At 39.6% G+C, this 12,291-nt stretch overlaps 1 protein-coding gene across 2 annotated transcripts in view; it reads right to left on the reverse strand.

Moving 5' to 3' along the window:
- frmpd3 (FERM and PDZ domain containing 3) overlaps nucleotides 1-11,624 on the reverse strand; it is a 32,637-nt gene extending 21,013 nt beyond the window's left edge. For both annotated transcript variants that reach the window (XM_078169271.1, XM_033632796.2), the window contains exons 1-2: nucleotides 9,843-11,624; nucleotides 9,416-9,531 (exon numbers count right to left, since the gene is read on the reverse strand). In XM_078169271.1, the coding sequence (XP_078025397.1) occupies nucleotides 9,416-9,430 (15 nt within the window). In that variant the 5' untranslated portion in view covers nucleotides 9,431-9,531; nucleotides 9,843-11,624. The remainder of the gene's footprint in view (nucleotides 1-9,415; nucleotides 9,532-9,842) is intronic.
- Between the last annotated feature and the right edge of the window lie 667 nt (nucleotides 11,625-12,291).

Genomic DNA, 12,291 nt, shown 5'->3' on the forward strand with positions numbered 1-12,291 from the left:
TTTAAATTCTTCACTTAATTTAGAGTTTTGACATTCAAAATAAGTGGTGAGGAAGAACTGAACAGAAGGGAGAGCGATGAAGGTAGCCGGGGGACACTGAAGCTTACACGTCTGCAAAGATAAACAGCCATTCAGCAGAGGGGCAGACCTTTTACTGAGAGAGGACGCCGAGGAATTCTGTCAAGAAATGATCCCCAAGGGCATCGGCAGGCCTGCCCGTTGCTATGGCTACGGCTCGCGGGAGCTTGTTGAGGCCCGGGTGGACAGAGGGATAGTGGGTGGATGAGAATAGTGATATGGCCGCTCTCCGATCACCCCGCAGCCACTGTGGCCAGATGCCAACATTTCCTCGGGCACCAGAGGTCAGGGCATCACATACCTGCGCTCCTCCAGTGTCCCAGCGTGCAGCAGCTCACCAGGCCTCAGGGTCCGCGAAGAATGACCTTTCACTTGTTATCCTCCCAGGCCTGAATTATATCAGTGCTATCCTTAGCTCAGAGGGATGCTGCATTTCATACATCAACGTCGCTGAATAGTTTCAATTCCAGAGACAGTGAGGGTGTTCAGAAGTGACGGACAATGGTTGATCTATTGTTAAATCGCTTGACCAACTGACTAACTAGTCTGTCAGCCAGTCAGTCAAGCAATTACTCAATCTTTACACACCATTATAGCCAGCTTCTAGTTCTATTGGTACAGCTACGCCAAGAGCTTAGTATCGGTACTCAATACCTTTTAAGGTATTGACCAAAATGACCTAGTACCAAGTAGTATTGAAACTTCTCCAGTCAAATGATACCCACACTCGATCCTTTTTGTGCCTACACATAGAAAAAACGACTGTTTGAGTGGTTTGCTTGCAGCCAGTCACTGCAGGCATTGTTCAGTTCAGTGCAACGCGTGATTGGCCCACTTTTACAGCAGCTACAACCCATACAGTCTGCTGTGGTGATGTTGAGTGCAGTTCAGCATGCCAAGATGCCACCAAAATGTTGTAAAGTATGGCAGTAGGCATATTACAGTGTCTGGTGGCATTTTACGCAGCCAAACGCTTCCATTCACATAATGGGTATCGAATGAAGTAGAAAACAAGGTAACAAATGAAGTATTCTGTTGGTATAGGTATTATTTTAAGAGTACTGGAAGCGTAGTTTTTTCAACAATACCCAGCCCTAGCTACATTAGATACAACCCAATAAATCTTGAGAGAAATAAGGTTCATCATGTACTCCAAGAGATGCTGATGATACTCTTTGGTAATGCTGGAGGCTGTAGTTTGTGCTTTTACGATGTTTCTCATATTTTCAAAAAGAAATAAGTATGTCCACTTGTGGGAGTTTGATCTTCTAAACAGTATCAGATATTTTTAAAATGAAAATTCACCCAGATCCTTTGACAGCCATCTTTGGCATAGCAGGAGAGGAAAATAAGAATCTTTCGAGATCTAAACACATCTACCGAGCTGCACTCAGTGGTTGAGGGAAGTGATGCAACAGCTCAAACTTAAGAAACTAATATTCACATTAGATTATCACTCCTGAGGCCTTCATCTTCTGCAACTGCCTGTTCTTTTAAAGCTTCTATGTGTATGTAGGTGTCTGTATATGTGTATACTTGTGCATATGTATACTTTTTTTTCTTTTGTAATGCTGTATAGCAGTTAATATGTTGTTAAAATACCAATAAAAAATGTTAAACAAAGAGAAATAAGTATGATAAGCTGCGTAAGTAATGTTTGCATATGAATCAGTTTTCACTGTTGTAGCTATGATGTGTACCTAATAATCTGGCAGCATAGTGTGTAATATAACCATAACCTTTAAACATGTCTACTGCAAAACCAGATAAGTCAAGAATAAGATCACATCAGGTAAAAACTCAGCTAAACAAATGCCAGACTTAAATACTTCTGTCTTGTTTCTCCTCTGTCTTACTCCTTCTCCTTTCCTCTCATGGGCAGATTGTCAGATTTAATAGAGAAATAAGTCTGAGATGAAATCCAGATTCCTTATGGCTAAAAAAGAGAAAAAAACCCCAAATGGCCAAATGTTCTTTGTTTAATATAATTACATAACTGAAGCGCATTCAGAAATGTTTTAAATGTTTCTGTGGGATTGAATTGCATTTTTTCTGACGAGCGTAACCGCCCACAGCTGCTGTAGCTACTGTGGAAACCGGATGGTCTCTGCAGGAAATTTGCCATGAAAGACGGCAAATTAGTTTAGTCTGAGAGCAAAGATGAAGGACATCTTAGCCATTGTGAATACAAATAGTAAAGCCTGAAAGCTGCAGTCCTGTTCAGGAAAATTAGACATACCACTGAGAACCCTTGAGGAGAGGGTAAATAAGTTGCCTCTTCTGGAGCTGTCCTACATTATACTACACTTACAGTTCCTGCTGCCAGCCAACATATTTTGCTCAGCTGTTTTTCACTCATGGCTTAATTTTCAATTCAATTTATTATCTGAATTGCACTTAAGTTGTTCTGTGGGAGTTTTTAAACCTTGTGGAAATAATTAGCACGATCCTTGGCTAGTAGTGGATGCTGCAGATGCTGAAGAGTGGTATGTTTTATTGTGCATCTATCTCAGACCATATCAACCACGGAAAATATTATCTATTCAGAATTAATACAAAACAATAATACAAAAAAGCCTCTATAAATCTCGCTGAGACCATGAAGATGCTTAAAGAGGGTAGAGTTGGTTAACATTGTTAGTGTTTGATTATGTCTTACTCTCCACAACACATAGACACAAAAACGTTGAGTGTGAATGTCACGGTCAGTGAACTAAGCATTTATAAATTTCATTAAATACATTTACAGGGGATATCGTAGGAACATTTGAAGAAGCGTATGTAGCCTATTATTGAAACGGCTAACTCATATGGAGGACACTCAGTCTGATAACACTGATTTATGCATTGAGGGTAAGTAAATGCAACATTATTTCTGCTCATGCAACATAATTCAGACTCAATTAGTTTAGCCTATTCCCACATGCAGGGGCTGCAGCTTAGCCTTTTGGATGCTGCTTCTCGAATGTAAATTCTTAATTATGGTTTAATAGGAATTGAAGAGTCCATCCCAGTGACAATTAGCATAGCACTTCCACATGGCACTCTGAATTATGTGGCTATTTACCCGGTTGATGCTTGAGGAATTTTCACTTATTTTACTGTTGCACTAATTGTTAATCTCTCTGATTAGATGCGTCGGGTAAAAGCCTGAATTATAAATTGTAATTTGAATCAGAGATGGAATCAACTGCAGAAACTTGGGAGTTGCGCAGTGCTAATTGGAAATTGAGCGGAGTCATGAGTGAGTGTATGTTATTGGATCATTGCCTTGAGAAGCCAGACAATAGGTGAGTACTATTTCAGTGATTATTTATGATTATGTATTTATGCGTCTTATATCCTCAGACTGAAATAATTCATGACTAAATGATTCATGAACACAGGAATACATCAGCGTTGGTGCTGGCATTTTGTCAATTCAATCCCATATTGCTTCTCCCTTGTGGAGTCTGCACTACTGTAGGTGTAAACTGCTCTGTTACTCAGTTTGTGGTGCTACCATACTAGAAAACTGCTCTTGGTTTTATTTGTTAGTAACAGCTGAAATTTCTCGACAACTAGTGGATAAACTTTTGTACAGACGTTCATAATCCTAAATCCTAAAAAAGCATCATCTGTTCAAGATTTTATTTTTTCCAAATACTTTGATTCATGACCACATCCCAGTGAAATAATAACATTCACATCAGCCTCAGCTACACTATATGATTATTGTTAATTAGCCAAGGTGTGCAGTTGAGTCATGTGACCTTGCCTGGAGTCAGACTTGAGTTACAAACTTTATGACTTTAGACTCCACTTGACAAAATCAAAAAAGACTTGAAAGTAGACTTCGACTGTGACTTCACCTGGACTTGAGCCTTTTGACTTCATAATACTCGATATTTTCACCCATTAAGTAAAAAGTGTGCCATAAGTCAATTAATTTCACTTCATTTTCTGAATCAACCAGCGGTAACGCTTCATTACCAGCAAAGTGACTCTTAATTCCCCAGATCCACTTTGTTTGAACCAACTCAACAGCATTTAATCAAGTTACAGCAGAGAACAATGAAGAACAAATGTTATGTTAATGAGCTCTAGTTAAACAAAATGATACCGCGTATAAAAAGTATGTAGTGATCAACAAAAAACAAATTGCAGTATGCTAAACAAACAGAGTGGCAACAACATTTGAAGTTGCACGAATGCAATATAGCTAATGCTAAGCTAACATAAGCTTAATAGCCATCTAACCTTTTGACAAACGTGTTTTAACAACAACTAAAAAAAACATTTATCTGTTGCTAAATGTCATTACATTTGGTGAAGAACCAATTTTTTACACTTTTAGGACACAAAGCTGAAGTTTAGGACTTGGGACTTGATAGTGTTGACTTAGGACTTGATTGCAAAGACTTTAGACTTACTTGTGACTTGCACAATAATGGCTTGGTCACACCTCTGCTAGGTGACAAATTTTAGCATGCTACCATAGTAAACATGTTAAACTTTATACCTGCAAAACATCAGCATGTTGGCATTGAACATGTGAGCATGATAACGTTAGTATAACATTGCTCTGTGTAAGCACAGCCTTACAGAGCTGCTAGTGTGCATGTGCACTCTTGACATCCATTTTTATACATAAAGTATTTGACAGTAGTTAGTGTTTCATCCTGGTCAGACACACACAAACAAATAGTCAAACACAGTCACAAATGGTCTGTAGCTGTTCATAGAATAAATAAAACCCACATTGAAAATAAGTTTTTTTTGTGCCAATTAATTTATATCTAAAAACAAGTACAGTCAAAGTCACTATAGGGTAATGTGTTTCAGATGCAATTAGGAACTACAATCAATCAGAGCAATAGCATTTTCTTTGAGGCTTGACCAGGGTGAAGGGCTCAGTGATTAATTACCCCGACTGGAATACAGCCAGACAGTAAAAGAGGACAGTATCATTGGTGGGTGTCATGAAGACACAAGCAGTGGTGACTTTGCACAGTCAGACACACGTTGCACCCATGTACAAATCATTGCAGTCATTCTGAATTAAACACGTTCCCTCCCAGGAGTGCTTTATTTAACTGTGGTTCAAATGAGAAACAAAAAGTGAAGTGTGTTTTATCAGTGGTGACAAAGGTAACAGACATACTATATGTGGAAATTCACAGAATCACGATTAGGGTTGCAGCAGTATACCGATTTTAAGGTGTACTGTGATATGAAAATTGACAGTTATCATAGAGTGTACATTTGCTTTTCTGTGGTATCTATCTACGGTATTTATCTACGCTAAAAATGCAACTGCATGGAGAATCTCAACTTTATTGTAGTTATTTTCCAAAGGGGGACGTGTTACACATACTTATATTAAAAAAATGGTTTCAAGATATATTACCAGTAATAAAACATTTGTTAAACCAAAAATAACCCTTGTCTTTTCTTTCTTCTCTTTTTTTAAATCCCTTTATTCACCAATTTGTGCATGCAAAAAAAGCAAAATAAGAATATGATCAAGCCAGCAGCAGTGTTGATTAGCTGATGTGTCAGTCAGACAGATTTACTCTATTGCTGAGGAGGAGGAGGAGGAGGAGGAGGTTATGGGAGAAAACTACAATATAAGCAACTTGTTAATGCTTTAATCTGCGTCATGAGTCATGACAAGATGCATCCTCACCATGTCTGTAAATATTTGGGACCGCAAACGCTAGAAAAGATAACGCAGCATTGAGATGGTTGATCTTTCCGTTTCAGTAACTGCTATATCTAATTTTATATACATATGTATATGAAGTCATGATGCATACTCATATTTCCCATTCAGTCGCTGAGAAATCCTCTGTCAAGCTAGACAACAGGCTGCCAACATTTCGTATCAAATGTAGCAAATCCTTGAATCTGCAAAAATCCTGTTAGGATTATGAAAGAGGCGACACAGTAATCTCCCAAGTGTACTGTGAAATGAGCCTTCCTGGACAAAGATACTCTGCCTGTCACATGTCTGGCCTCTAGGAAGCTGCAGACATGAAAGTCAAGTCTGGCAGCATGGTCACCACTGTCTTCAATCTGTTCTCAGTTGCTGGCTGTGATAAAAACCAAAATATTTGTGCTGTGCTTTTGAAAGGATTTGTGGTTTGTGACTCGTGGTGACAGACAGGCCTTTGCACTGAGAGAGCCAATCAAATGAAGCTATCGGCACCGGGCCTAATCCTCTCTGTCACTGCAGGCTGCCCCGGCCGGTCCTGCAGAAATCCTGCAGGACAACACAACCAATTTATTCTGTGGGGAAAGTGAGAGCTGATATATGAAAGTCAATCCTGAACATCCGTACTGATAAACTTCTCATTGTGTTTTTTATCTGCAGGATTGGATCATTTAAAACCTTAGGCAGTGCTTTGACTAAAATTGGAAGTGGCTGGCATTGCTTTTCCGTCTTTTTTCTTCTTCTGTCCTTCACCATTACTATGCAGTTTTATTCAGATTCAATCATATACTGTGTGATGCACCCTTTGACACTCGTGCATACACAGGCACATTTTTAGAAATTCACATTAACGATGATTCCTCATTGTATCTCACATCTAACCCCAGTTTTTCTCTCTCTTGCAGGTAGACTCTTCAACCAGCGCCTCTTATCCCTGCTACCAGGTAAACAATAAAAACTCTATCTCTATAAGCCTCACTTGACATGCTGGCTGCTTGCTTGTTCCACACAATTGTCATTCCTGTCATATGAAATACAGATACAGACACAAAGATTTGTGCAGCTGCAGGACCCATCCCTCTGTCTGTATCTGACTGTGTTCACCTGCTGGCCTGCCTGCCAGCGTGGCTGCATCCTCTCCTCTCTTCACACAAATAACCTCCCTGGTCGGGCCAGATGGCTTCCATTTAGAGTGCGCTCCTGACTGGTTTCTCACTTTCACTTTCTGAGCTTGTTGCCTACCTATACTGTGTCTCTCTGTTTAATCTCCCCGTCCCCCCCCTTCTCTGTCGCTGTCTGCCGATCCGTCTGTCACCACCTAGCCTCTCTACTTTAACAGCCAAAGCTGACTGGTTATTTGAAAATGGATTGTGGCTGTGGGCAAAAGCAACAGCTTGAGTGGTGATTGATGCGGAGAGGAGAGAGGGCATTGGCTCCATAGGCTGTAATTTGTGTGGAAAATGTCCGCTGAATGTTTACAGACAGTTGAGTCAGTTGTTACGCTCTCTACCTGTCTTGTTGTTTGTCAAACAGTTAGCCACTTCCTTTATTTGCACTGCACTGTTCAGTGTTGCACCAGCAGGCCTACAGGGATGGAATAGTTAACGAGGTTGTCACTCAGTGGAAAAAAAAGGTTGTTAATGTCAGATGTTTACCAGCCTCACTAAAATGTGATTTTACAACCTCATGGGTGTGTACGCATGGCCACGCCTTCTTACAGTATCTGCTTATGTGTGTGTGGAGTTGCACAGTTGTGAGCAGATGAATTATTGTTCTATAGGGATGATTTTCAACCCGGAGGTATGTTGATATATAGATATGTAGATGTTCCCTTTTATATGCCCTGATGTAGGTCGAATAGATCGAAAGCTCGGCAATAAAGTGAGACATTGCGAGAGCTAGGCGATATGGCTATAAAATGTTGTCATGATTAGAAAATGTTCATATCAGTCAGTATTGGAAATTATCATAATTGTCAAATCATCATTTCTTTCAACTTTAAAGGCTGATTTTTGCGCCTGAGGGGAAGATGAAAAAACTGTGTGATTAATTCTGATTTAATTTATTTTTTATTGCCACAACATGACAAACACCTGTCAAACAGTGTAACATCTCACAAACCTGAGGTAGATATAAGACAGTTACAATAAAATAATGTCAATAAATGAAACAATAAATGAATAAACATTGAGTAAAGAAATCTTAATTCTGCATGTCACATTCTTTTTGCAGGTGGTTTAAAACAGATAAAAAGAGAAATCTCGACTATGGCTATTATTGTCTGTACAAGTTTTAAACCCACTGTATGTAATGTCTGCCATTTTTCTCTCAAAACAATAACAAAAGACAGAATTTGACGATGTCGTAAACTAGTGAGGGATCATTCATTGCCAATTAAAGTTTATCTGACGTGATGACAGGCGTCTGCTGTGGCAGAAAGTTTGTTCACGGACGAGGAGATGTTTTAAAGTTTAATTCACGTTACGTTTAGCAACACTCATTCATGTTATGTCATATCATTCTGATGTAATATCTCAGTCACGGTAACTTGCTAACTTACCGTTAGATGAGTTTCAATTCATCAATTCAACTGTGGGGTAGTGTGGTGCTCTTATCCATGACCAAAACAATCATACTAAAAGTAACTTTATGAGTGTGTTGAAAGGTAACCTTACAATGTTACCACAAGCATTAGATGGATGACTGGTCTCATCCTCTTCTTCTTTTACTGTAACTTCTTCTTCCTTTTCTTTCCTCTGGTTAATGGTGGGTGACAGCCAGTGTTTAAGGTGCATTACCACCTCCCTATATGGCTAAATTGGTGGTTTAATTAAATCACAGGTTTATCGAGCAAAGATTATGATGTCTATCAAGGAAAATTATTTAGAGATAATTATCGTTATTGTTTTATTGCCAGGCCCTGATTGTATCTAGTGTATTTATTGTCACAATGACCAGTTAACTACCAGCTATAATACGTCCAGTTGCGTAAATGCTACTATATTTATATCGCCCAATTATCACAAATTTGCCTCAAGAGGTTGTCTTTGCGTGAGTTCTAACACCTTAATTAATTATCATACTGTGATGGAAATAACATGAAAACGAGCAAGAGAGCAAAAAAAAAATCAAAAATGAAAGAACTGGATGAATAGTTAAAATTTCCAGTTTCTTCTCCTCCAAGTATATGGACTGCAATTGTGTAGCGTTTTTCTTGTCTTCCACCCACTCAAAGCACGTTTACACAACATGTCACATTCACCCAGTCACACACCGGTGCCCGAGGCTACATACATAGTGCCACCTGCTACTCAGTAACCATTCACATACACTGACACACCGATGGAACAACCATCGGGAGCAATTTGGGGTACCGTATAGTGCCCAAGGAAACTTCGACACGCGGACTGGAGGAGGCAGGGATCAAACTGCCAATCTTCTGATTGGTGGATGACCCGCTCTAAATCAAAGCCACAGTTGCCCCAAGTGGTAGTAATACAAATGCAAACTTGAGCTAATGAAACATGGCTGGTGGTGTTGATATAGGGTTGTTTGAGGGCAGGGCAGTGAAAATACATCAGACAAAGTTTTGGGCCAATGTTTAATAGGATCTGAGAAATGGGTTTGATACAATAAACTTACATCACACTGCTGCATCGGCACAACTGGCTTGGTTGGGTTCCTCAGAACTCCCACTCAACAAGTGTTGAAACAAAGAAGACTTCCAGATGTACCAATCCAGACCTTCTGAGAGCAAACTTAGAAAAAAGGAAATGAAATCACAAAAGAGTGATGTATCCTATGCCAGCATGTTTTGTTTATTGTGTGTCTCTACATGGTGAGATGGTGAGAGCCAAGGTTAAGAAGGATCTGAAAAACTTAATAGGATTTGGAGTGGATGTGACTACTTCACAGTGGAGTTCACAACCTTGAGAAGGATACAGCACATAATTTCACTTTCCTCTCCACATTCTATTAAGCAACAAATGCAAACATGGAAAACAAACCCTCCTCCAGACATGGATTTCAGTGGAAGCTGTAGCTTTGTTAACACACCGATCGTTCTTACCTGGACTGAACTCCCTCCACATCTCTCTCTCCTCCTCACTGAGTCGCTCTGTTTTCGTTAGCACCTCGACCAAGACAAATGAAGATGAATGATGGCAGACAGGTTTTATTATGCTACGTCCTACAGTTTTATCTGAACAGTATAAACAGGTGTATCTACGCATGTCACACGTCAGTGATTTATTCACATGTACCAACGGAGAGTGCTTAACATGGCCTTTATTGTGATAAAGGCAGGACATCTTTCTATTGTCTTCTCTCATACAACATTTTTATGCCGTGAATGATGAGACTTTTCTGTCTGAGCTTCAGGTGGATCTGCAAGCACCAAATAAGCCTAAAAACATGATCAGACAATAAAGGCAGTGGATAAAACTCAGGCACTGGCACCCTGTCATTCCCCCGTAATGGAAAAATATTATCCATCAGACACATCCTGATATAAAAACATGATGAAAAGCAACATCTGCTCGGCCACATGTTCGAAGACTTCCTGGTTCAGCTTGACCAAACTTGGCCGACCTATTGGTCTTGAGCTTAGCTGCTCCTCTGAGTCACTTTTACAGCCTTTATGTGATCACTGCACCTCATGATCTTCTAGACAACATGGAAATTAATACCCCACCGTCCAGAGTGCACAGTCTGCAGACCCTCTTAACCCCACAACCTCTCTGCTGAAGAGCAGCAATAAGCTGGCGCCTGGCACTCTGACAGGACCAAAGGTTATAGAAGCACCACCCTGCTCTGTATGTCAGTGTCCTGTCTGAGTCTCTTATGACTTCTACCTACTATGCACCTACTCTTTCTTACTGTGATCACAAAATAGCTATCATTTGATTTTGACTTACATTGTTTTGTTTTGGGCCACACAGGGCTGTTAGTTGACTTATCAGTGTAAATCTACTGGTAACTATTTTAATAACCTTTAACTGGTTTAATCCTTTTTCAAGGAAACACCGAATATTCTCAGATTCCAGCTTTTCTTCACACATATAGTAGTAAAGTGAATGCCGCTGGGTTTTAGACTGTTTGGCTGAAGCAATTAATTAGAATATGTCACCTGGGCTCTGGGGATTTATTATGTCTTTTTTGGCCATTTTCTGACATTTAGGAGGAAAAAAAAATGCTGTCTTCACATTGATCTGTGACCATAAGGAAGTCTCTAGAGTCTGCTTTATGTCTTCTCTCAGATGAGGGTAAATGTTGTCAACAGAGCTAAAACAATTAGGCGAATAATCAATAAGCTGGTTGGCAGGAAATTTATTTTAATTCATATTAATTTAATACATGTTGATAAATCATCAATATTTAAGTCATTTTTTATGCAAAACACAAAAACTGGTTTATTCTGTTTTATATTGTGACAGAATCATTCAGGGTTGTGCAATGTCTACCAAGTTTGTGTATGATGATGTCTGCAGTGAAACATCTCGATGGACGATGACATCATTGTTAAAAATGACATGACCCATGAACTGCCAACTTTATGCATATAGTAGCACACTTGTCAAGACTGAGGACAGAGACAAATAGGACTTAATGCTGAGGGGCGTCGGTTGCTTAGTGGTAGAGCAGGCGCCCCATGTACAAGGCTGTTGCCGCAGCGGGCTGGGTTCGACTCCAGCCTGTGGCCCTTTGCTGCATGTCTCTCTCTCTCTCTCTCTCTCTCTCTCTCTCTCTCTCTCTCTCTCTCTCTCTCTCTCTCTCTCTCTCTCTCTCCCTTTCACACTTCACTATCCTATCAATTAAAGGCAAAAAATGCCCTAAAAATATCTAAAAAAAAAAAAAAAAAGGACTGAATGCCACAGCACTCTCCAACTTGTGTGTGTTTGAGAGAGAGAGGGAAAGAGAGGGTGAAAAGTGGACTATTGCACGCAGTGTTTCTGGAACTTGCAATATTTATATAACATTATCAGTAAATTAAAAAAAAAAAAAAAACAGGTGATGAAACTTGGTGGCTAAAAAAGGTAATGCTTTGCCTCTCTGGCAGCCTACACTTATGGTAGATTACCAGAATTGTTACTTTTTATAGGGAAACACCTCCTAAATTAGGAATTCCAATTTGTTATTTCTATGGCCAAGAGAAGTTCAATCAATATTTGTTAACACGAGCTACTCTCTCTCAAAGCCAGAAACCAGAGTCTCAAAGTCTCCATCTTGTGATGTCACAGAGTACAAAGTCTGGAGCTGCTCCATAGACAATAAATGGGAGCCTGATTTTGTGGACCCACAGAATGTTTTCTTTTCTATCGCCAAATGGTGATCGCATTTCTGAAACAAAAAATGTACCCATATACTCCAGACTTTATACCCTATGACATCACAGATTTGACTTTAGCACTCCAGTTTTTGGATTTAGGAGAGAGTTGTTCATGATCATTAATATTTTTGGACTGTCTTAGATTATAGGAATAGCATGTGTGAATTTTGAAAATGGGTGTAGTTCCCCT

This window comes from Epinephelus lanceolatus, chromosome 7 (genome assembly GCF_041903045.1).
Source record: "Epinephelus lanceolatus isolate andai-2023 chromosome 7, ASM4190304v1, whole genome shotgun sequence".
Lineage (NCBI taxonomy): Eukaryota > Metazoa > Chordata > Actinopteri > Perciformes > Serranidae > Epinephelus > Epinephelus lanceolatus.